The 27285-nt window shown below is 33.9% G+C and overlaps 2 protein-coding genes across 2 annotated transcripts; both read left to right on the top strand.

The window, feature by feature from the left end:
- The first annotated feature begins 15170 nt into the window (after positions 1–15170).
- On the top strand, positions 15171–19261 carry LOC112490673 (disease resistance-like protein DSC1). The gene is made up of 5 exons (XM_060811831.1): positions 15171–15742; positions 15862–16960; positions 17064–17375; positions 17488–18759; positions 18839–19261. The coding sequence occupies exons 1-5, from the start codon at positions 15540–15542 to the stop codon at positions 19256–19258; spliced, it is 3306 nt and encodes a 1101-aa protein (XP_060667814.1). The 5' UTR covers positions 15171–15539; the 3' UTR covers positions 19259–19261.
- Positions 19262–21889: 2628 nt separating this feature from the next.
- On the top strand, positions 21890–26688 carry LOC107412387 (disease resistance-like protein DSC1). Its single transcript, XM_016020154.4, has 5 exons — positions 21890–22607; positions 22758–23871; positions 23972–24277; positions 24358–25629; positions 25748–26688. Exons 1-5 carry the CDS (start codon positions 22132–22134, stop codon positions 26390–26392), a joined length of 3813 nt encoding a protein of 1270 aa, XP_015875640.3. The 5' UTR covers positions 21890–22131; the 3' UTR covers positions 26393–26688.
- Positions 26689–27285: the final 597 nt, after the last annotated feature.

Genomic DNA, 27285 nt, shown 5'->3' with positions numbered 1-27285 from the left:
GTGTGGAAAAATTTTAATAAAACCAAGAGTGAGAAATTTGGTGCAAAAGCCGAGAGTGAGGAAGGTGAGATGGCCGTGAGTGAGAAAGGAAAAGGAAGACAAGAAAGGAAAAATATAAATTTTTATCTTAGCTTTGGTGATGTTAATAAAGTAATTATGAATAAGAAATCATTGCTGACCATGAATTTTAAAGATACTTATTTAAAGATATCTTTATTTCATCGAACTTTATCTGCATTGTTGAGAGCTTTACTTAGTGGCAATTTGAAAATTTGGGAAATATTGATTGCTAACTTTAAAAAGTGTAATTTTTACCATAATGAGGATGTATTTCTAGATTTTGTTGTAATAGTGTTTGACCCAGGAGAATTGGTTTGGTTGCACTTACGAAAGGAAAGGTTTCCTAATCAAAGAAATTCAAAGCTTATGCCGCCTATGGATGGACCTTTTCAAGTTTTGGAGCCGAATAACAAGAATGCCTACAAGCCTAATTTACCGGGTGAGTATAACATGAGTGCTGCCTTTAATGTTGCTGATTTAACTCCTTTTGCTGCAGGTGATGATCTTGATTTCAGGACAAATCCTTTTCAAGAGGAGGGGAATGATGTGATTCCGCCTGAGCCCGCTCCACCGATAACCTGCTGGGGTGCTGACTCGACACGGATGAAGACTAGGCCAATCACAAGAGCTCAAATTAAGAGATTTAAGGACAACCTGGGAGTATTTATATAGGGGGTAATCAATCTCAATAGAGCTTGTCCATACTTGAAAATACAAAGCCTATTCTAAGCATCCAAGTGGTGGAAGCCGATACGGACCCGGGTGACGGTTTTGGTACATTTTTGGAGTCCGAGAAGCATGAAATGGTTCCAATGCTTTATGGGTTCAATACATATGCCTAAGAGGTCATGGAATCAATTTAAAGCAGCCTCAAATGCAATCAAAAAGGGCTTGTACGGACAGCTTCAACAATTTGGCCGAATTTGCTGTATTGCTTGCTGGCTTTACTGTATTTTACTGTATTAGCCTTTTCTTATTTTTCCAAGCATGGGCAACGTGTGGGCCTTCATATTCAGTTTATTTGGCATCCTATAAAGCATCTAGAAGCTGATTTGGAGCTCAATTTGGTCAAAGATTGGTCAAAGTCAACTTAGTCAAAAAGCTAGTATTATAGTTTCCTAATTTGATTCTACTTTTTGTTTTAGGAAATTACCATTACTTTTTAGTTTTTATTTATTTATTTTCTGGAAAAATAAGTTTAGGAAAGTTATTATTTTATTATTTTCATTGTAAATTAATTAATTCCTAATTCAAAATAAAGGAATTAATTAATCCAAATTAGATTAGGAAAGGAGTGAGAATTTCGGCCACCATAGAACTCTTTATTGTGTGGCCTGTTTTACCTAGGGTTTTTAGGGTTTACTTTTTTTCTTTCAAAGCCTATTTAAAGGCTTATTTTTCAATATGAATACAACTTTGATTTGATTAAGAAAATACTTGTGAGATTAATTATCTCTTTGTTCTTTGAGAACACCTAAAACACCATTAGAGAATTGGTTGTTTTAGCTTGACTTATCAATAGGTTTTCCATCCCCTATTGTGGCGTCTACATTATACCAAGGTTTCTAACCACAGGTTGGTTAGGGGTTGAGGTCCATTCCATTAGAACTTGAACTTAATTGAGATCCGGGCTAATATAATACGGGTTTAGGAGCAGGTCGTCCTAGGTTCGTATCAAGAAACGGACCAAAAATAGAAATGGATAATACCAAGAAGGAACATAGAACCAAACTGACATAGATGACAAATTGTAAAAATAAAAGCATTTTTATTGCATTGCATGTTATACTATTTGTGCAAGGTAGGTGTCTATAACATCAGATAAAATTTAAATCAACACTACAGAAAATATCAACCAAAAAAAAAAGTACACTTTAAAAAACAAAATAGTTTTTTAATTAAAAATCACGATGGATAAATCCACACCCCTTGATTCCCAATATATCCACGAGTTGATTCACTGCAAATTATTATTTTACCATCATCCACAGTTGTTCCACAAGTAGACTCATCCAAGCCGAGCATGTTTCTCAAACCAATTTTATCAACGTGTCTTGTGCTCAAAGTCAAAAAACAAACAGCAATTGTTTTTAACAAATTGCACTGAATTTGGTAAATATTTTTTATTTTTTGGTGTTCATAGCAGTACTACTCAAGCCTTTTTTCTGTTTTGATTGAATCATTCATAGTCGCTGGAATGGGGGCGTGGGATAATTGGGCTACAATGTTTTTAATTAAATTCTATCTAGGAAAAAAAATATTTAATTAAAACTGGACTAATTTCTCCGAGTTGTGAATGATTTTTGATTGATTTGGCCTTACAAATAGTATTATTATAACAATTAGAGATATGAAGGTTAGGTTCCATGTGCAATTTACTTATTCTAATGTTAGTTGCTCTGCTGAGTCTTAAAAGATGTCTTGTAGAAAAGTCTTGAACGATCTCGTAATGGTCGGTCTTGGCCTAACGTGAATGAGGTCCAAAAGTCTGTCTAAGGATATATATTATTTTAGGATCTTATATTATATGTTTTAAAAACCAGTTGATTATCACAATATAAGATTCAGATTGGTCTTATTGTGAAGTCTCATATCGGTTGGAAAGGAAAACGAAGCATGGCTTATAAGCGTATGGATACCTTTCCCTTGAAGATGCATTCCCATGAGGAAAAGTAAAACCGTGAGGGGTAGGATTGGGCTCACCACCTAGCTTCCAAAGCGGATAATATCTCGGTTAGGCCTGGGAGGCCCGAGCCAGTGGGACTAGCAAGTAGGGGTTGGAAGAGGATTCCCCCTAACCACTAAGACGTGTTCCCATAAGGGAAAGTAAAACCGTGCGGGCTAGGCCCAAAGCGGATAATATCTTGATTGAGCCTAGGAAGCCCGTGCCAGTGGGACTGGTAAGTAGGGGTTGTAAGAGGATTCCTCCTAACCATTACGATGCATTTTGACAAAACCTTAAGGCCTGGGTTATAAGAGGATTCCCTAGGCATAACACCCCGTCCCAAACTACATCGGGATTCTTGCACGTTGACCGAAGTTGACCGTTGACCGAATGGGTCAAAAGTTGACTTTTTGTTCCGGTTGAAATTTCTAGTTGACCGTGGTACCGTAGTGAAGTACATGATGCCCCGAGTTCGTAGACTAGTAGCACACCGAAAATGGAGCTACAGTTTGAAAATTATGGGCAAAACAAGTCGAGATTCAAACTGTCCAAAAGGTGCCGGAAGTTGACTTTTTATGGTTGTAGAATTTTGTTTTGACTTTTGTATGGTTGTAAAATACTCATTGATACGAGTTCATAGACCAGCGGCACGCTTAAATTGGACATCTAGTTAAAAAGTTATGGACATGCGAAGTTTTCCGAATACCGTCATATTTTAATATATCTGGCTTGAGTGAATAGTATGGGCCACGTGTCGCAATTTTAGCCAATCCCATGAGTGAACAGTATCACCCATGGGTGGCTTTTATTCAGGTAAAAACGCACGAGCCGGCGGAAGGAGAGAGAAAGAAGGGAGGAGAGAGAGAGAGAGAGAGAGAGCTAGAGAGAGAACCGACCGGCCACCGCCACTTAGCCGTTTTTCAACCACCCTTTCCTCACACGTGCCACGCCACCTTGAAGACCACCTGAAAACCGGCCCGCCAACCAAAAACCACTGCCAACCGACCGCCGACGCGCCCGGATAGAGGCTTTTTCCGGTGGTGGCGCCGATTCCTTCAAACTCCAATTTCTCCCTATTCCAGCCACCGTTTGTCTCACCGCCAGTCCCATTGAGTTACCCACCACCAGATCTACCTTCCCACCAAAAATCACGGCCAGTGGCCATCGGATGTGCCGCCGGGGGTGATGGGTTCCCGTGACCACGGCGGGTTGCCGGGAAAATTGACTTTCCGGCTAGTTTCTGGCTGCACCTCCCCTCCTTTCCCACTAATTCCGATCCTCTGAACCCAAATCCGGTGTCCCCTTTCCTCAAATCTCAACGGATTGAGAGAATCGAGGAGTTGAATCCCAAAAATTTTCCGAGGAGATTCCGGCCACCTCGAGTCCGATCTCCAGGAAGTAAGGCCGGATTCGTAATCCTCGTCACCCAAGCTTCGATTTGGTATATTACTCGTTAATTTTGGTTGTCGTTTGCATTCGCTCCCCTGGTACCCATTTGGGAGTTACCTGATTAAAATATTAAAATAATTGGTTTTGTGTATTGTGGATATTTTAGGTGTACGTGTGAGTAGTGGAGTTGATCCTGCGGAGGATCTTGATTGATACACGTGCTTAAGGTGAGTGACCCACCTTTAAAACTATTTTGGGATGATTAACTATATTTATTTTTTATGTTAATTTGATATCTAGAATTATGCTCATGTGGTGGAATTTAAAATTAATTGTGAAAAAAATATTATTTTATATATATATATATATATACTCATTGATGCTAAATGAAAGTTTGGGTTATCAAGAAATTCTCGATTAATATTATTGTGATTTAATTGTATTTATCACGCATGAGCAAGGTGGTTTCATTTAATTAATTATATTTGGATTTTAATATTATTTTTGGGCATGATTTGATTTTAAATATTTCAAGGAAAATATTGGTTTAAGTTTGGTGGTTTCAATTTATATAATTTTGCCGATGGAACATTATTTGATTTATTTTATGATTGGGGAAAAAATTATTTGTATATTGTTATAGGTGGATTTATACTGGAAATGTTAAAGAAAAATGTGGGAGGTTAAGTTCGAAAAATTGTATAATTCCCACGGTGAATTTTGGAAAAGATTGCGTATCTTTTTATAATAAAATTTAGTTATTTATTTTAGACACTCATACAGTACTGGTGTTCTGCTCTATATATGTGGATGAGCGCACAAGTTATAATGTCTCCCGTGAGTTGCCACTGGACCGAGGGTAGGCAAGTTTTATATAGTGCACATAATTCGCCCCCCTCCATGGCCGGGATGACGGTTTAAGCAGCGGCGCTGTCGGGACGCCGAAGCGACCGTATGCAAGTTTCTCTCTTTAATCTCCCGCCGGACGGTGCTCGGGACGCTAGGTATCGGAGGGCATCACTGGTATATGGTGTGGTGCGTCAAGTATAAATTTGTAGATAGAAATTTCAAACCCTAAAGGTTTTAAAATCGTATTTAAATTAAATGTATTTTATTTGCGTTACCATCTAATTAATTATTTAAATTACATTTTTTGGCATTCTTTATTTTGCTTGATTAAATCAAATTTTATGAATTAGTTATATTGAAAGTTTTTCCTTTATGTCATATTTCTTTAATACAAGTGTTCTAAATGTATTTATTATATTTTATTACATTTTATTTATATATGGATTATTTAATTATTATTTATTAAATTAATGATTCCTTGATTTTTGGGGCATACAAATAACAGGTTTTGTGAAATTGTTTTAAAAGAGAAACCTTTCCAACAGAGGGAATAGTGAGGATTTTGAGAGAGAATATTATTTTCAATGAATTATTATTTATTTATTTATTTATTTGTTTGGTATTGATTAATTAAATTCTTTTTATTGTTATATTATTAATATTAAAATTGTAGAGTAGATAAGGTCACTCACTAAGATGATTAGCATCTCATAATTTTAAATTTCGTTCCCCTAGGTGCAAGGAGTGGTAGACATTCTTCCGGAGTGAACTTAATCTCCGTCGCTGTCGTAATTGAAGAAGTTATCTTTGTCTTCATTTATTTCAATTGTAATATTTCTTTCATCCTTGTTGTATAATTTCTATACTTAATACTATCTTATGAAGCTCTGTATACTGTCTTGGACATTTATGTATTAATTATGTACTGATTTCTATTATTTATTTGAAGTGCTGTAAATATGTGGAATTAAACTGTAGTAATGTGGGAGAAATAAGGTGGTGTATATAGAAGTGTATTTTCAGTGCAGGAAAATTTTGGTAAGTCCAACCCTTAGGGGAGGTTCTGCCGAATTTTCCGTTGGAGGATCCAATAGAGTTTTCCTGTGATCAGAGCTTGTCTAGGGTTCCGGTAAGGAATTTTAGACGGGTCCTGATACTAGGTCCAAAGAAGACAATATCGAACACAGGTGGTCTGGGCTGTTACACTTATATTGATCGATTATTAGTGGATTAAGAAAAGTTGAACCTATTGTTTTGTGTTTACTTTCTTACGAAGTGAAAAAATAAAAAAAATAAAAGAACTCACTCAGTAGAAAATCTCCAATTATATGAGGGTCAGGTTAGTTGCTTGCGTACATTGCTTCGAAGAGATTTGATTAATTGACTTTTGCTTTGTTTTTGACCAATTAGAAAAATGACTTAAAAACATATATACATTCCATATATGAAATATACAAATTTTATTCAAATATGATTACAAAGAAGAAATTAGTTAACATACAATCTTGGGATTAAACAAGAAGATATATTTAATTTAAAAAATGAAAACATTAAAAAGAAAAAAAAGCACGCAACACAAAGAAATAAACAACAAACAATTTACTGGGCCTAAAATTCTAAATTAAGACATTGCTCCTTTTTTTATTCCTTTATTATTTTTTAAACATTTCTCTTATTGTTATTAATTATTATTAAAATTTACTTTTTTTTTATTATACCTAAAACTACGAATAAACTATTAATCAAAATTTAAAAAAATCGTAAGGGCTATAGTAGTTATGTATGTATAAGAATTAATAAATTGAAAAAAGTAAAAATGTAAAAGAAAATAAATTTATCTTAAATTTATAGAAAATAAGATATCTATCTAAACTGAAAGAAAATTTATTTTCATAGGTAAAACATTTAAAAAAAAAAAAAGTAGTTTTTGAAAGATAGCCATTCAAAATTAGCCGTTCTTCCTTGGGTGCTCTGTGTGTCGTAAGACGACGTCGTTCTTTTTTCGAAAAGTAGCCGTTGCGATTGTGAAGCACTGAAGCTACAGTAAATACTCTCTCTCCCCCCCTTTCTCTGTCTCTGCAAATCTTCCTTTCCTCTGCTTCTCTTCGTCTTCAACCTCTCTCAAATCAAAATTATAGTCTCCTTTTCAATGATTTTTCTAGAATCACCAGATCTGTTAAGATGCCGAAGAACCCTAGTGAGATTGGTTTGTAAGGTTCTTTTATGGACAAAATCAAATTGGGGTTCTTAGGGCTTTTTTTTTCTTTTTTTCTTTTTTTCTTTTTTAGGGAAGAAATCAAACTGGGGGTTTTTTATGGTTTTTCTACCGGAGAAATCGAATTCGAGTTCTTATGGTTTATTTATGGATGAAGTCAAATCGGGGTTTTTAGGTTTTTGATTTTTTAATGGATGAAATCAAATTGAGATTTGCAAGATTTTTTTTTTTTTTTTTTTTTTCAAATGGGGGAAATCAAATCGATCGGAATGTAAAAAAGGGAAGTTTTATTATGAAAAATCTTGTTTTGAAATTTGAATATCTTTCTAAAGTGTTCATCTGAAACTTTTTACATTTATTTTTTCTTTTTTCCTTTTATTGTTAACAGTTCTCGTTGGTGGAAGAGGATAAATGTGATTGATGGAGTTGAAGTTTGCATCTGCTGGAGGTGGACTAATATTGTTGGTATGGCTTTCTTATTATTTTTTTCCTCTTCCTTTTATTTTTGTTTTTCTGTTTTTGAATTATTTTTTATCAAGAAGCAAGGAGAATTGTGAAAAAAATATCTGGAACTGGGTTAACAATGTTCTATTCTTGTTCTGCTTTTGTTCTGGTTATTTTTCTATTGTATGGCTTAATTGCTGCACATGGATTACCGTAGGGTTTGAAGGGATTTTTACAAATGTAATTTTCACCATTAATTTCCAAGGTAGCTTCTGAGCGTGTTAAGAATATTCTTCACAATTTTTTGACATCATCTTTAAACTATGGTAAACAATCTTGGGGTGTGCGTGTGTGGCTTGTCTGAAGGAAAGGCATTATCCTAAGGGATCGTATAAGGTGTTTTACCAGTAGTATAGTTTCTATTTTCAAGTTAATATATATATATATATATATATATATATAAATGAGGCACAATTCCTACTTCCTTTCTAGTTTCTACTCTTTCATTTTCAATTTACCCACCAAAAGGATGGGGTTCTTCCCCTGGTTCCACCTTGTCTTCTTTATCTTCTCTTTCAATGCTATGTCTCGTACACGATCTTAAGTCTCTAATTGTTTTGTTATAAGTGTTACTTCTAAGCAAAAATGTGTTCATTTCAACTATGAAGTTCTAGTCTATTGTATATATTCAATATAGTACACTCTTACTCTTTTCTCTGGTAGCTTAATTTCCTTTAATGAACGCCCAATATGTTGGTCTTAACTATCGAGTGCTTTATTTTGTGTGTGTGTGTGTGTGTGTGTGTGTGGAAAGCTGTGTGTGTGTGTGTGTGGAAAGCTGTGATGCTCGGACTCGTCAAAATCACCGAAGCACCCGTGTCGGCACGACATGACACGGATACGGGTGGGGAATCCGTTCCGGATATGCCATGGGAAAAATAGATGCGGCTGTTTCGCACAACCAACATCTACAGAGCTTCCATGAAGAAAATAAAGAATCTATCCATGGAAAAGAAAAAAAAAAAAAAAAAAAAAAAAAGAGAAAAGCATTGATAAAGAGAAGAAAAAAAGATAGAGACGGAAAAGAGATATAAAAGAAAGGATCCGAGCATCCATGGCATAAAGGGAAAGAACAGAGTTTCCTGCCTGCTAAACTTCCATGGTGGAACTAGAAAGAGAAGAGAGAGAAGAAAGGTTTGAAGAAAAGCATTGGGCAGTGAAAAGACATGCAGAGTCTAATCTGTCTACTATACGCTTTCCAATGTGATTTTAAAAGTATTAAGAAAACGCAAACCTAAGCTATTGATAACCCTATTTTTACTATTATTTTATTAATTTTATATTAAATAAAAACAAGATAAAAAATTGGTGCTCTTAATTTTTTTTTTATTATTAGTTTTTATTTTTATTTTTTATTATTTGTGTATTAACTTTGAAAAGATATAACATTTAAAGGGATTAAGATTTCCATATTACTAAACAAGAATATTATTTCAAACATACCACGCATCCGTATTTAAATTTTGGATATTTATTATCCGTATCCCCGTATCTTAAATTTTAAAAGTTCACGAATCCAACTCTTAGATGTGTGTCCGTATCTGACTCCCGCACTAGAATCCGAGCAACATAGGTGGAAAAGAATGGTGCCTGATAAATAAGATTAACAATAGAAGCAAAACTAAGTATAACAAAAATCAGTACAAGTAAATTCAACAAATGTTATTAGCTTTTTAACCATTTTGAAAGATCATATGCATTTTCAATAGATATTAGATGGAAATTATAAAATAAGAAGTCCAGGAGATGAGTATGGAAATTAACCATGAACTCTCATATCTCTGATTGTGCAGTGCAGACTCGGTCCTTTGCTTAGATTATGAGCGTTAATAGAAAAAGCTCCTTCAGTTACTTGTACAAGGAGAGAGGAGGGTTTTGTGGTTTGCTATATGAATTGATGTAAATTATTTGACTGTGATGAAGTGAATATAAAAATGTATATGATTTTTGTTTGGGAGAAGAGACCACAGGGGGATTGCTTCAGGGCTCTTCCTCCTCTGTGGTGTGTGTGTGTGTGTGTGTGTGTGTGTGTGTCATTGTGTCTCTGTGTGTGTGTGCGTCATTGTGTGTGTGTGTGTGCGTGGAGTAGGTGCTTTCTTTCTCTCATTTCTTTTCCTCTCAATATCCCCTAATTAATCTTTTCTCTTACTTTCTCATCTTCACAATTCCTATCTATTGTTTCTTTCTGCTTAACTTCTTTTTTTTTTTTTTTCTCTCTCTATTTTCTTTCTCTGTTTTCTCTATTTCATTTCTCTATCTCCTTTATCTTTCTAATCTCTCTCTCGTTGTTTTATCTCTCTACTTTCTTTTTGTTTTGTCTCTTTACTTTCTGTCCTTACTTTCTCAACTCTACTTTTTTTTCTTCACTTTTTCTCTACAATTTCTTTCTTTTTCTCTCTAATTTCATCCTTTATTTTCTCAGTTTATCTTTAGATTTTCTCTTTTTACTTACCTCCTCCACTTTCTCTTTATATTCTCTATACTTCTCTTTAATTTCTCTTCACTCTTTAGTTTCTTTCTTATTATTGTCTATGGGTAAATTGTTTGTTTCACATGTTAAACTGCCTAATTTTATTAAATTCCATTTATGTCCTTGATAGGTTAACAATAAACAAATTAAACAAAATTATAAACAAAACAAATACTATTAGAACCTAGTAATTTTATTAAAATAAATACAAAAGATAAGAAAAAAAGGGCGGAAAAACAGTTGATTTTTTTTTTTTTTTTTTTGATAAAAGGAAAATCAGTTGAGTTTTAAACATACGAAATTCGCACTAAAACAAAAGATATTTGAAAAACTAAAGGAACATCACGAATATAATATAAAAAAATGAAGATAACTTTTCAAGCTATACATTTATAAAAATCAATTATATTTTTGTGAAAATTACCAGAAAGAATTTTTTTTAAAAGTCACAAAAAAAAACTATTTTATTAGAATATATACAAAATGACAAAGCACTTTATATACAAATTTAAGATTACTAAACTAGTAATTAATAAGAAATAAAAATGTGTAGCAACCTAAAAGAAAATTTAAGAAGATGAAGATATTTTTAATTAAATGGCAACTACTTCTTATATTCTTTTGTTACATGTAATACTTTCAATAAACCAAAAAAATTTTACTTAAATGTAGTTTTTATCAAACTATAACCAAAAAAATTTTACTTAAATGTAGTTATTAAAAAAATCTTAATAAATTATATGTAAAAAATTATCTCATAGAGGAAAAATGAATATAAAATTTATCTACAACAAAAAATTAAAAAATATAGAAAACTAAATGTGTATAACATAAAAATCTTTTAAAACTAAAATTAGAATTATCAAATTTAATAAGAATTTATTTTATTAGAGAAAAATGTAAAAAATTTTGAATAAGTAAATATTTAATTACGAAACTAAGAATCCAAAATTTTATCTAAGCAAATAATACAGATGTAACAAAATGCTAAGACAAAACTACTTATAAACTAAATGTAATAATGTAGTAGAGGACATAAATGGAATTTTATAAAATTTGGCATTTCTAGCTTGTGAAACAAATGAATTTACCGTGAGACAGTAACCATAGAAATAAGCTAGGGAGATATGCTAGAGAAATTAGGGAGAATGGAGAGAGAGAGTGTAGAGAAGGAAGTTGGTAGAGAAGTAGAGAAAAAGTCCTTTGATAAACTAAGAAAGTGGGGAGAAAGTAGGGAGGGTGGAAAAGAGTGTAGTGGAAGTGTAGAAAGAAGGTAGTGAAAAAGTGTAGGAAGGTTCATGGAGAGAAGAGCTAAAAAGGAATTAGAGAGAGAGAAAGTGAAGAGAGAACTTTTACAATGAGAGAAAAAGAAGGGGAGAAGTTTTGTGCAAGAAGGAGAAACGTAGAGAAGGGTTATGGAAAACGAGTGAAGGTAAAGAAAGAGAGAAGAAAGGAGGGGAATTAGAAAGCTAGGAAATGGGGAGAGAAAGCTAACATAGATAACAGAGAAAGGAGGGGGGAAGTTGTTCTTTGATGAATGAATTGTTTTTTTATTTTGGTGAATAACATCACATCTTGCAATCTTGCAACTCAGAAAGCTTTTCCTATTATATAATTGCATAAATATATATATATATATATATATATATATATATATATATATATATATATATATATATTATTTCTTCAACAAAGAAGATGCTTATTACCATAAATTTGTTTTCGAAACAAAGTTGGAAATTGTATGGAGAAAGTTAAAAAGAGAAATTAGAGAAAGCGGAGAGACGATAAAATAGATGAGACGACAAAGGCAGTATAGAGAAATTTTGAGAGAAAAAATAACATAAAGAGAAAGTGAAAAGTGGAGAGAGAAGGATAGATAAATAGGGAGAGAAAGCATAGAGTTTTTTTGTTTTTTTGATAATGTAATTTGTATTTTGTGATGGAATAAAGGTAAACATTGAATTTCTTATTTTTATTTATAGCAAGTATCTCTTTTTGTTGCTCACGGCGTCAAATATTTGCAAACCAAAAACTAACATAAAGGTTTCTTAGAGTACAAGTTAACGTAATTCATATAAAATCACATATCTAGTTGCAGCAATACTAGGCACTCTTATTCAAACCAAATTTTATGATATAAAAGACTTGTCAATTAATTGAAACGAAGTTGGTATCTGGGCCGTTTATCTGCACTTGCCTTTCCACCTCTTCACCATCCTTGCCATTCTCTCATCAAACATGGCAAACAGATATGCTTCAATAGCTCCACTTCTCTTTGGATTTATATTCTTCACATGGTTGAGCACATTCTTATAATAAGTCTATGCATTCCCAACACTTGCTTCAGCACCACCTTCTGATGGCCTACCACTCTCCGATATAATAACCTGCAAATTTGAATTACCTGCTTTCTCTAGAGCTGTACACATAGAATCAACCAATGGATCAAACAGAATCTGGTAGTCAAGGTTAGTACCACCGTCCCTGCTACAGTAAACAGGGCATATTCAAGGTTGATAGATTGTGCTTAAATAAGGGTACATATTGGTCAGAAGAGGTAAGCCATTGTTAACCAGGAAGGTTACAATCTGATTCATGAATGAACTTGCAGCTCCATTGAATGCACTTTTTGATGGAGGGAAAGTGTTCTCCAACAAACAACTATAGATTGCTGTTGAAACTTTGAGTGATTTGAGGATTATCTTTTCCTGTGACTAGTTGACCTCCTTACTCCACAAGTTGCATGGTGGCGGAGTCATGGAAGTTAGAACCTACTTTGTGATCGCAGCAATTCCAGAATTTTTAGAAGTCGATGAAGTTTTGTTTTCTATGCTAGTTTTGGTTTTCAGCTCTGTTTTCCCCTGGATTTGATGTTTGATTACTATTTGGTTGTATTATTTCAGCAACTCATTTGTCAAAGGCTGAGACTAAGACAGGTACACAACAGGATTTGGCAACACATTTGATAGTCAACAAATTTTGTGTGCACTAGGACTATGTTGGAAGATATAGCCATTCATGAGTCTTTGAATTTTTAGAACGGTGAAGACCTTGAGAGTCTCACAAACAGCACTTAGCAATTAAACTGAAGTCCTTGAAATTTGTCAATCTATTTGGCTGCATATCTTTTGAGTTCCTTATATTAAAGCGTGGCAGCAGTAAGCACCTCAGGTTTATAAGTACTATGGACATAATCTTTATTTAATTTGCATTGTCATGAAGAGTATTACTAGATTATGCACATGGCCAAAATGGACATTCATGAAGTGTTGAAAATAAGCTAAGATGGGATTAGATGATAATGAAAAGGATATATATTTCTTGATATGGCATATTTCTTCAAAGTAGGAAATTTGTTCGGAAACAGTCTATAAAAGAGCCTGAGGTTTGTAGTAGAATGCAGAATACTGAGGACATCTATTATGTGTTGAAAGTAAATATGTAAGTCAGCTAGCTACTCGAGTTACTTAAAGAAATTCAAATATTGGTAATTCATTAATTTTGATATCCAATATTGTACATTACTTATTTTAACCCTTTAATTATCGGGTAACGGCACGAGTTGAAGGCATATTCCTATTAAAGACTTAGATGTGCTACTCATTATCTTAGGTTTTGAGAGTATAGTTTTTCTGCCTGTGTAATTAATAGCTTCAGTAATTATTGTCCCTTGCAGTTGTTGTAGCAGGTTGCCATATATAGCCTACTACTTTTTTGGTAATGATTCTATACCCAACGTTCATAAGATTTGATAAATAAAAAAAGAAGATTGTATTGTGAAGTTGAAAATGGTGCTTGATCAGATAGTGTACCTTTTGATAAAAGTGATTTATCATTTGGTCAATTGTTATGGATATTAGCCATTGATCAAAGTCGCTTTCGTTTAAAATCAGATTAACTTTGGTCGAAGGTTCTATACATCTGTCTCGTAGTTATGATCGATTTGATGTTTGTTCTGTAGGTGGTGTGGATTGGGTTTGAACTGCTCTGCTATGTTGGATAGTACTGATTCTTCAACAAAAACCTGCAATGATTATTATTATTTTTTTTTTTTTATGATTATTATTATTATTATTATATTATTTTATTTTATTATTATTATTTTTTTTTATTTTTTTTTGGCTAAAAACCTGCAATGATTACTAATTCCTTAAAGTGCTGATGATGATAATAATAATATGATAATAATAATAAGCAAACAATAATTAGCACTATGGAGCCAAGACAATAATTAGCCCGGCCCACATTTTTCTTATTTCTTCGGCCCATCTCGTTGTCAGTTTGCTTCAACTCTCAAGGATCGCATGTCCCAGCGGGGATAGACAATATCCGTACCATACTCCTCCACATGTGTGGTCCAAGATTCAAATAAACTTAATAATTATAAAAATAATAAAAGCGCTCAAATATTGTATGTCAACAATCAACCATTTTTATTATTATTTTTTTTTTTGGAAGAAAAAAAAAATTACAATATCACACAATAGAATTAAAGGGAAAACTATATTTGAATGCATTAAAAATTATTATGAAAGAATACCAAAGAAATTTATGTACTTTTTATCTTTTTTTTTCTTTTCACAAAATATTTCATAACATAAAAAGGGGATAAAACCATGAACCATCTCGATAATATGAATTAATATAATTTATACTAGCAAAATCATTTGGATAACATATATATATATATATATACTCATTCCAAAACAAAGAAATATATACCCTCAATTGAATCAATATGATGTTATTAAATCTTAATTGACGTTTAAATTATAAAATTTTTATTTTTATTTTTTTATTTCTTTCTAAAAAAGGCAAATTGCTATGCTCGTCGTTGATTACGAGACACAAGTAGTAACATGTAAGTATGTATGTCCAAATGTGTCACGTTCGTTAATGCAACAACGTGGCTAGCTACCTAGCATATATCGCTTTACAATATGCAAATATTCATATATATATATATATATATATATATTTTAATCAGTCCTTGTACTGAATAATGGATATGGAAATATATGCTTTGATTAATGAAGCTAGCTGCCATAACATATTTTGTTGTCTTTATAAGGAATTGGGTAGCTAGCTGGAGTTAATTTGGATGTTCTGAGTTTGTGGACTCGAAGGATCATTTGAGAATGGATTCCAAATATGATGTGGTTCTTAGTTTTAGAGGTGAAGACACAAGAGAAAGATTTATCAGCCATCTTCATGCTGCTTTAGATCGGAAGAAAATTGAGACCTACATCGATTAAAGACTCGAGAGGGGAGATGAAATTTCTCCAGTCTTTCTCAAAGCAATACAGGAATCAAAACTCTCTCTGATCGTTTTCTCGAAAAACTATTCTTCTTCCTCATGGTGCTTAGATGAACTGTTGCACATAATGGATTGCAAGAAAAGAATTGGACAGATTGTTGTTCCTGTATTTTATCGCATAAAACCATCACATGTTCGGAAACAGAAAGGAAGTATTGCAGCTGGATTATCTAAACTAGGAGAACGTTTTGATGAAGATAAGATGAGCCTGTGGAGAGCTGCTTTGACTGAAGCAGCTAATCTGTCCGGTTTTGATTCCAAGAAAATTAGGTGATGTTTTCTAACTTGTATTCCAAGCAAAAACCTTTTTTTCTTTTTCTTTTTTTTCCTTTTTTTTGTTCTGTTTTCTTTCTTATTAAAAACTATTATTTTTCCTCCATGTATGTTAGGCCTGAGTCTGAATTAGTTGAAGCAATTATCAAGGATGTTTTGAAGAAATTGAATTATGCATCTTCAAGTGATTTAAAGGGTCTAATTGGAATTGAAGAACGTATCAAGAAAGTCGAGTCACTACTATGCATTAATGGCTCGGAAAATGTTCGAATTGTAGGTATTTGGGGCATGGGTGGCATTGGAAAGACAACACTTTCTGATGTTGTATTTAATCGGTTGTCTTCTCAGTTTGAGAGTTGTTACTTTCTCAGTAATGTTGAGGAAAAAGCAAAGAAATATGTCAAACCTGATTATTTCCAAGAAAAACTTCTTTCTGTATTGCTAGAGGATGAAAATTCCAAGAAAGGCTTACCATCCATAAGGTCAACTTTTGTTCAAGAGAGGCTTCGTCGAAAAAAAGTTCTTGTTGTTCTTGATGATATGAAGGACAACCAAATAGAACTTTTGTCCAGAGCACATGATCTTTTTGGCCATGGAAGTAGAATCATAGTTACAACCAGAGATGTGCAAGTGCTTAGAAGCATTGGAGCTGATGAGATATATGAGGTTGAGGAATTATATTGGGATGAAGCTTTTAAGCTCTTTTGCCAATGTGCTTTTAGGAATGACTCACCAACAAGTAGAGATTTTATAGATCTGTCAAAAGAGATGGTAAGGTATACTAATGGTAATCCATTAGCTCTTAAAGTTTTGGGTTCCTTCCTATGTTGCAGAACAAAAGAACAGTGGCAAAGTGCATTGGATGAACTGAAAACAGTTCCAAACAAAGAAATTCATAATGTGTTGAAAATGAGTTATGATGGACTTAATGAAAATCAGAAAGAGATCTTTCTTGATATTGCATGTTTCTTCGAAGATCAAGATAAGGATCATGTACGAAATATACAAGATGGTTGTGGTTTCTCTGCGGAAATAGGATTCCAGGTTCTTGTTGATAAGTCTCTAATAACAATAGTAAATAAAACAGTAAAAATGCACAATTTGCTACAAGAGATGGGTCGTGAAATTGTTAGACATAAATCCATTAAAGAACCCGAGAAACATGGTAGACTATGGATTGCTAAAGACATATACCACGTATTAAAAAACGGATTGGTAAGTACAGCATAGTTGTTTAAACACATTTTAGATGTCTTTACTATATTTTGAGAAATTTACATATATTGGATTCATTTATCTTTTATTCTTGATATGTCAGGGAACTAAAGCAATTGAAGGCATGTTTCTAGACATGTCTAAAGGTAGAGATCAGCTACAGTTGAGAAGTTCATCCTTCAAAAAACTGTACAATCTAAGATTGCTAAAAGTATATAATAATTATGACTTGACTTATCCTGAGAAGTGTAAAGTTACCCTTCCAAAAGGCCTTTTGTCTATTCCTGATGCTCTGAGATATTTTCATTGGGAGGCATACCCTTTGAAATCTTTGCCACCAAGGTTTAGTCCATACAATCTTGTTGAACTCAACATGCCTCATAGCCAGGCTGAGCAACTTTGGGATGGAATTCAGGTATGCTTGAATAATTAGTGCTTATAAAAAGTTGCTTAGGCTAAGCTATTCATGGCTTTACTTTTATTTTTTTCTTTATTTTAAAAAAAAAAAATATTTTTCTTTGTTACAGGAACTTGAGAACCTAAAACATATCGACCTTAGTTGGTCCACCCAACTAACTCAAATCCCAAATCTTTCTCTGGCTCCAAATCTTGAAGGAGTAAAACTCAAGGGATGTATATGTTTGAATGAAGTACCTTCGTATTTTCAAGATTTTGACAAGCTTACTTCATTGAATCTGAGATCTTGCAGTAATCTTAAAAATCTTCCAGAGATACCACAGAGTATGGAGAGGTTAGATCTAAGTGAGATTGAAATACAAGAACTGCCTTCATCAATTTGGTCTCTTCACAAACTCCATACCTTCCATCTTGATGGCTATAAATACATAAAGGATATTCCAAGCGATGCTTCTATGCTGAACTCTTTGAATTCTCTTTCTCTACGTAATTGCACATCTTTTACAGAGTTTCATGAGCTTCCAAGGAATATAAGTAAATTAAATTTGAGTAATACAGCAATTGAAGTAATCCCTTCATCAATTCAGTGTCTCTCCAGTCTCGTTTACTTGTATCTTAGAGATTGCAAAAGGCTCAAGAGCCTCCCAACTAGCATTTGCAAGTTGAAGTCTCTTAAAACTATTTCTCTCGGGGGTTGTTCACAACTAGAAAGCTTCCCCAAAATCTTGGAGCCAATGGAAAGTTTAGAGGATCTTTGCTTAGATGGAACGGCAATTAAAAGGTTACACTCGTCAATTGATTGTCTAATTGAACTTGAATATTTAAGTCTTTCTTATTGCGAAAACATAGAGTTTGTCCCGGCTGGAATCTCCCACTTATCCAAACTTGGATATCTTTCATTTGCCGGCTGTTCAAAGCTTGAAAGATTGCCTCCTTTGTATTGTTATTGGCCATTTTCATTGCCACTACAACTATATCTGAGTGACAGGGATGATTTCAGAAGTTATTCGTTACTGTCACTAACAACTTTGGATCTGAGTGGAACCAATATTGAGAGAGTACCTAAAAGCATTGAAGAAGTTTTTTTTCTGAATGTCCTTGTGTTGAGCAATTGCAAGAGGCTTAAATCTTTACCAAAGCTTCCCTTTGTGCTACAAGTTTTATATGCAGATGATTGCACATCACTAGAAACTGTGGCAAGTTCAAGAACCGAACTCATACGATATTGGGAGGATCACCTATGGAATGCAAGGAAAGAGGAGGGGCTTAAATTTTTCAATTGCCTGAACTTAGATCAGACAGCAAAGAGAAATATAATGGCTGATGCAGAGCTAAGAATTTGGCGTAAAGCTGCTTTAGCAAAAGAGTACTTCAATAAAAATGTATGAATATGTAGTTTGAACAAATTAATCATGGTGAGATTTATCTTCCTTCTTAATTAATGAACTTTTTTTGGTGTAGGCAAGCCATGTGTTTGAAGAACCTTCAGTATGTGTTTGTTATCCGGGGTCCGAAATCCCAAAGTGGTTCATGTATCAAACAGCAGGACCTTCAGTGAATATCAAGCTTCCTCTGCATTGGTTTAATGACAACAACTTCTTGGGCTTTGCAATTTGCATTGTGGCTAATTTTGATGGTGATGATGATAAGGATAAGGATGAAAACATGGCAAATAGCTATTTAAAGTGTGGAATTCATTTCAAAACCAGCTGTGGTGAAAGCCATAGATTTGATTGTTTTCTCAAGGTTTGGGGTGATACCAGAAAAGTCATTTCAGATCATGTGTTCCAGTGGTATGACTATGATCTGTATGATGGAGTTAAATCAATTTGGTACACCACTTCTTTAAACAATGAAGACATCACAGAAGTTGAGTTTTAATTATATCCTCATGTTTATTATAGAGATGAACATGTTTGCTGTTGCACTGTGAAAAACTGTGTGATACGCCTGCTATATGTAGAAGATGGAGAGAAGGCCATTTTAGAAGAACAAGAAGAAGAAGAAGAAGAGGAAGAAGATGATGAAGATGATGATGATGATGATGATGATGAAGAAGAAGAAGAAGATATTAATATATTTGAATTCTTTAATAGAGACGCATTTGATGATGATGATGATGTATTTGAATTCTTGAGTAGAACTGTAATTGATAACTTTGATTCAGAAGAAGAAGATGATGAGGATGAGTCTGAATTCCATCAAAGTTTGATTTTCTGCTCTACTGAAGAAGAAGGAGAAGATGAAAAGGATGGATTTGAATTAAATGGAAGCATAATTGGTAGTTATACTGAGGAAGAAGAAGATAATGAAGACGATGAGTGTGAACGCAGAATTAGAAGAAGAAGAAGAAGAAGAACAAATTTATTTGTTAGCTCCGAAGAAGAAGAAGAAGAAGAGTGTGAACTCAGAATTAGAAGAAGAAGAACAACAACAACAACAACAGCAACAGCACCAAATTTATTTGTTAGCTCCGAAGAAGAAGAAGAAGAAGACGGTGAGGACGAACCACATCCAAAGAGAGTAAAAGAAGAAGATGATGATTGGGCACTCAGATTTAAAAGAAGAAGAAGAACAACAACGACGGCAAATTTATTTGTTAGCTCCGAAGAAGAAGAAGAAGAAGAAAATGAGTGTGAACTCAGAATTAGAAGAAGGAAAACAACAACAACAGCAGCAACAAATTTATTTGTTAGCTCCGAAGAAGAAGAAGAAGAAGGAGACTGTGATGACGAACCACATCCAAAGAGAGTAAAAAGAGAAAGCAATTTCCAGTGACTGCTTGCACTACATTTCGTTTGTTTCTTCAGTTTAGACAAAAGTTACTGGTACTAAAATTCTCTGTTTTCTTTCTTTATTTTTTATTTTTTTATTTTTTGGGTTAAAAAAATCCTCCGTTTTCTTGTATACGTAAATGGAACAATGAATTTATTAAAGAAAGTTCTAAGCGAAAAAATAAAAAAGCAGCGGATCCCGCTTGCATGACTGTGATCAAGTGAAAACGATTTTATTGGAGCCAAACTCACTTGGCAATTTTTTTCTTTTTAGTAATTTTATACAACATATTTATGAATTAGCTGACACTAAAAAATAAAAAAAATAAAAAAGAAAAAAAGAAAAATAGGCATGGAAGTGATTTTCTATGTATCACTCAAAGGAAGAAAAAAAAATTAAAATTAAAAAGGGTATTGTATGGCCGCAAATAATTAGCCACTTTTTTTAAAAAATAAATAAAATAAAAATAAACGAAGAAGAAGAAGAAGGAAACAAGGATTTAAAAGATGGACAAAGTTTTATGATTTAGCCTTCTATTAAGCCCAAGAGTTTCTATGTGTTGATAAACATACGAAATTATCCCCAGAATTGAATATATTTACAAATAAAAAAAAAATTAAAAATTAGCCAAGAGTTTTGTGGATACACGTAAAGGCTCTTATTGGAGAGAATTTGCCCGCATTTCGCTAGAAGAGAAAAACTTTGTCCTATCCTCTAAAATATTCTTAATTCATTAACGAAATACCTATTAATAAAAAAATAATAATAATATATCATTTATTATCAACTCCAATCAGTGTCATTAATGTTACACTTCTTTTAATTAATGCTTCTAATTAAAACTAATCAACTTGTGGATATTGATGCTTTAAATTAATCATATTATATTGATTGCTTAAATATGTCCTTAAATCTAACTTTAACCTCTGCAAACCTGATCTAGTAATTCGACGTATGTTTTAGCAAAAAAAGGAAAAAAAAATAAAAAATCAAAGAATGAAAAATTAAACCTTTCCCAATCTAATAATTAATTAAAACATTCCTATTTGCAAAAACAAAAAACAAAAACAAATTTATTAAACCTTTCACCAGAAAAAAAAAATTTTAAAAAAAAATTGTTATAAAACAGTCTTAGAATTGTAAATGCCATGATTATGCTAAATAAATAAATAAAATGTAAACACCTTGACCTATAATTCTGAATAAATATTATCTCTTTTCTTTTTTTTTTCTTTTTTAAGCCTTTCTGCTTTATTCTTGGGATTCGCTTTTTTTTCCGGGATTCTTTGAATGCTTGAAATCGAAGGTGCATCGTGGAAAGTGGATGACCGACTTTTTTTTCTCTTTTCTTGCGCTAATAACTTCACAATTTATTAATTAGTCCATGGTTTACATATATACATATTCGCGTCTTCTTCTTTTTTTTTTTTTTTTCCCTTTGGTAATTATATATATATATATATATTTATTAAACCAAACAACATGAACATCCTAGCTTATTAAATTAATCCTGTATGCTTAAATATGATAATCAATTACAAGCATTATATCCTAATAAAAAAAATAAAATAAAATAAAATACATTTTTATAAAATACATGCAAATGGTATAAATCTTGTCATGGAAAAAGGTGAGAGTGCTCTAATTGTGGTGGGGGCTGCTACCACCTCCGCTTTACTCACTGCTAGATTATTACAACGCGTGGAATTATTTTGTGTGTCAGTGTCATGCCCTTTCACAAAAGTCATCACAGTGGCAAAAGTCATTCCCTTCTTCTTGTGGTCAATGGAGGTGCTTAATTCATCTTCTTTAGAATACTTTCAGCTAACATTGTCAGCCTCTCTGTTACCCTTTCTCATCTCCTTCTCATAGCCTAAAGTTTCTCATTGTGAATATTTAGTCAAGTATTATATAAAGGCTTTCCATTTTTAATTTAGAGTATTTCGGGGCTGTGGATTTTGCTGTGTATAACAACATCCATGGCTTCTTCTGTTCTGACTCAGAACAACAAGTATGATGTATTTATGAGTTTCAGAGGTGTTGATACCCGTGATAATATCACCAGCCATCTTCATGGTGCTTTGGTTAGGAGGAAAATCGAGACTTACATAGACTACAGAATGGAGAAAGGAGATGAAATCTCATCTGCACTTCTCCAAGCAATCAAGGACTCGAGGCTCGCCATAATCATTTTCTCTGAAAACTATGCAACTTCATCATGGTGTTTGGAGGAACTGGTGCATATAATGGATTGCTGGAGAAGAAGTGGACAGTTTGTGATACCCATTTTTTACAAAACCGATCCATCAAATGTACGGAAACAGAAGCACAGTTATGCCACTGCTTTTGCTGAACACGAAGTTCGTTTCATGGGGAATTTGGAGAAGCTTCAAAAGTGGAGAGATGCTTTGGCTCAAGCTGCTAATCTATCTGGCTTTGATTCCGCCACTATTAGGTATTATATTAATTCTAATTAACCTTCTAAAACGTTTTACAAAGTGGCTATATATATATATATATATATATATATGTATATATATTGAAACTTGAAAGTTATTATATTTCTTACTTACTCAGATCCTGTTTGTATGCTCCATATTTATAGGAATGAATCTGAATTGGTTGAGGCTGTAGTGAAAGATGTTTTGAACAAACTGAACCGTGAAACTTCAGGTGACTTAAAGGGTTTGGTGTCAAGTGATTTGAGGGGTTTGGTTGGAACTGAGAGACAGATTGAGCAAATTGAATCACTATTATGCATCGGTTCACAAGATGTTCGGATTATAGGTCTTTGGGGCATGGGTGGTATAGGCAAGACTACACTTGCTGATGTTGTGTTTAACAAACTCTCCTCTCAATTTGAAGGTCGCTTCTTCCTTGCAAACGTTAGGGAAGAATCGGAGAAACATGGACTAGATCATTTACGAAATAGACTTCTATCAAGATTATTAGATGAAGAAAATATGAATTATGGCGCCCCATCTATAGGATATTTTGATAGACAGAGGCTTCGTCGGAAAAGAGTTCTCATTGTTCTTGATGATGTGAATGATATAAGCCAACTAGAATTTCTAGCAATAGCGAATGATCGGTTTGGCCTTGGAAGTAGAATCATTATTACAACTCGAGATGTGCAAGTGCTTAATAATGTCGGAGTACGAGAAATATACAAGGTTAAGGAATTGAACTTTGATGAAGCTCTCCATCTCTTTTATCTGAATGCTTTCAAAAATGTGTCTCCACCAGAAGAGTATACAACATTGTCTAGAAGAGTGATTTACTATGCTAATGGCGTTCCATTAGCTCTTAAAGTTTTGGGTTCATTCCTTCATCAGAAGACGAAAGAAGAATGGGAAAGTGCATTGCAAAAACTGAAAAAATTTCCTCACAAAACAGTTCAAAATGTCTTGAGAATAAGTTATGATGGACTAGATGATGACACGAAAGATATATTTCTTGATATAGCATGTTTCTACCAAGGGCAGGAGAAAGATTACACAAAAAGAATACTAGATGCATGTGGTTTCTTTGTGGCAGTGGGATTAAGAATTCTTATCGATATGTCACTTGTAACGATAAAGGACAACAGGCTACGGATGCATGACTTAATACAAGAAATGGGTTGGAAAATTGTTGTAGAACAATCTGCTAAAGAGCCAGGAAAACGTAGTAGGTTGTGGATTGCAGACGATGTTTATCATGTTTTGAAAAATAAAGCGGTAAGAGACAGAACTCACAATGTGGTTTTTGAATAAACATGTCTTTAATGTCAAAATTTTGAGCTGATTCCGATTTACACTTGTGTATCTTGATTGTCAGGGAACTGCAGCAATTGAAGGAATATTTCTAGACAAGTCTAAAGTCAGAAAGTTAGACTTGAGTCGTGGAGCCTTCTCCAAGATGTACAACCTAAGATTGCTCAAATTTTATTATTCTGACTTACACTTGACTGGGAAGTGTAATGTTTGTCTTCCTCAAAACCTTCAGTCTCTTCCTGATGCTCTTAGATATCTCCATTGGGATGGATATCCTTCCAAATCTTTGCCACCAAAATTTTCTCCCCACAATCTTGTTGAACTCGAAATTCCTCGTAGCCAAGTTGAGCGCCTTTGGCCTAAAGTCCAGGTAAATATGCAAAAATATATTTTCTTGTATTAATTAATTACAGTACAAGCAACTTTCTAATTCTCTTTAATTTGTCACAGAATCTAGAGAACTTAAGAAGGCTGAATCTTCGCAACTCCAAGAATCTGATTGAAATTCCAGATCTATCTAACAGTCCAAATCTTGAGAGTATAGACCTTGAATCTTGTAAAAGTTTGGTCCAAATTCCTCCATATTTCAAATGTCTTGACAAGCTTACTTCTCTGAATCTGGGAGGCTGCTCAAAACTTAAGCATCTTCCGGACATAACTAAGAATATGGAATTCTTATATTTACATGGGACTGACATAGAAGAAATTCCCTCGTCAATTTGGTCAATGGAAAAACTTATTCTTTTGGACCTTAACTTCTGTAAAAGTCTCAAACATCTTCCAAGCGGCCCTTGTAAGCTAAATTCTCTTCAGTTCCTTAGTCTACAGGGATGCTTCTCTCTTGATAAGTTTCCAGAACTTCCAAGGTACATAAAACACCTACGTTTGAGTGGAACAGCCATTGAAGTACTACCCTCATCAGTTGAGTTTCTCTCTGGTCTTGTTATACTTGAAATGGAAGACTGCAAAATGCTTCGGAGTCTTCCAACCAGCATTTGTAAATTGAAATCTCTCCAGCGTCTTTCTCTCTCTGGTTGCTCAAATCTCAAGAACTTCCCGGAAATCTTGGAACCCATGCAATGCTTAAGGTTTCTTAATCTAAGTCACACAGCTCTCAGAGAGCTACCCTCATCCATTGAAAGTCTAGTTCACCTTAAAATATTACAGCTTTATATGTGTGAAAACATTGAGTTTGTCCCAGATAGCCTTTATAATCTGAATCAGCTTGAAACTTTGATCCTTTGCGGCAGCATAAAACTCAAAAAGTTGCCCCCCATGTCAGATGGTTTACGCTCTTTGACAGTACTTGATCTCAGTGATTGTAATTTGTTTGAAATTCCAGATCACCTCATTAGCTTATCTTCATTAGAAAACCTAAATCTAAGTGGCACCATGATTGAAACCATACCTGCAAGCATCAAACAAGTTTCTGGGATCTACGAGCTTAACTTAACCAATTGCAAAAGACTTCGTTCTTTACCAGAGCTTCCATTTCTTATTGATTCTTTTGATGCACATGGATGCACATCGCTGAAGAGTGTTTCAAGGACTGCATTCACAGAAAAATTGGACAAATATCAAATTCGTAACCGCTACGAGGGATACATGCTATGTAACTGCCCGAATCTGAATCAGAATGCATGGAGCAACATAGTGACTGATGCAAGGCTCAGAATCATGCGTAGCGCAACTGCTTCACTATTGCTTAAAGATGACAATTATGTATGTTCCTCACTCTGTCTCTTTCTTAATACTTGGAAAATGAATGTGACTTCCTCTGTTCTCTAACAGAGCAGATGCTACTTTTTTCAGACTTAACATCTACTTATCCATGATACAGGAATCTCGTCGAACACCTTCAGTTACTATTTTCTGCCAGGGAAATGAAATCCCAAAGTGGTTCACCTATCAAAATGAGGGGTCTTCAGTTCATGTCAAACTTCCTCCAAACTGGTGTAACACAATGTTCCTTGGTTTTGCAGTATGTATGGTTGTTTCATTCGACAACTACACTGGAGACTGGGGTTTGGATTTTAGCTGCGAATCCCAGTTCAAAGCAGATTCAGGTGAAAGCCATGAATCAAACTGTCGGTTGTATGGGTGGGGTTGGGGGAAGAGTAGAACCAGAGAAATCAACTCGGACCATTTGTTGATGTGGTATGACTTGCGTTTGTATCTTAATGCTGTAAGAGAAAGAGGAGAAAATTGGACGGATGCATCATTTAACTTCTATCCTGCGGATGTTGCTAATGAAGCTCTTACATACAATGAAGCTCTTAGATTGGAACCTGTCCGCCTTAGCAATGTGAAGGTGAAAAAATGTGGAGTATGCCTGTTATATGCTGAAGATTCCGAGGAATCTGGTCTAGAAGTAGAAGACAACTCGAAAAATAAGAGACGTCGAGATGACTTTGAAGGAAATGGTGATCGAACTCTCATCTATGAAAAGGAAAGAGATGAACCACATCCTAAGAGAATCCTGTAAAGAAAATCTTTTCCATAGGATGTATTAGTGCATGGTATTGGTGGTGCTATTGGCATGAAGTTAATGCCTGTTGTAATGTGTAAATAAAAAAGTGTGTTTTGGTATTTGGCAGCTGCTTGTTTGTTTTATGTACCATGAATGTTAATATGTGGTTTGTAGTTAGTAAGATAAGTTTAGTAATTGTCTTTGTTGTGGTTGTTATGTAAAAAGCTACAGATGTGAGAGTTTAAAAGAACAATTTAACAAACAGAAACTGGGTTCTAGGAGGACTTGGCAAGTTTTTTCTATTTGACCTTCCCGTTTTCCATAACCTGTCTCCTTGTTTTTCTCGAGGGATCTGCAGGACAGCTAATTTCCATAGCCTGTCTTCTTTATTTTATTGAGGGGTAATGGAGATAATTAACCATGTGCAGTTGTGATAAAGTAATAATGTTGATATATTTTTATAGCATTATTGTTGTATCCAGTTGTTATGTACTGTTAGCTAAGTGTAGCATATTTCTTAACAACGTATACACTTCAAATCATATACTCTGTGTTTATTATATCGGAGGGGCATTGGTTCAACAGTTCTTTAAGTTCAGAGCATGTAGGTAATTAATGTTAAATACAGGGTATAATTTGCAAATTAAAGTTCAAAAGCATAGCTGCTAAAAAATCCCAGATTCTGATAATTGTAAGACCTTAAGCTGTAATTACGGCTGTATATTAATAACAACACCCTTTCCTTTTTCTTTCTGCTTTTCCTTTTTTTTTTTTTTTTTTTGATTCCTTACGTGCTTGAAACTTCAAAGATGCCTCGTGGAAAGTGTGTAACGGACTTTTTCCTCCTTTTCATACTCTAAAAGCATAACTTAACACTATTTTATTGGTCCTTTTTATTTTTATTTTTT

This window comes from Ziziphus jujuba, chromosome 10 (assembly GCF_031755915.1).
Source record: "Ziziphus jujuba cultivar Dongzao chromosome 10, ASM3175591v1".
Taxonomy (NCBI): Eukaryota; Viridiplantae; Streptophyta; class Magnoliopsida; order Rosales; family Rhamnaceae; genus Ziziphus; species Ziziphus jujuba.
Note: the sequence above shows the minus strand (reverse complement) of the source record. Positions and strands in the feature narration are given on the sequence as shown.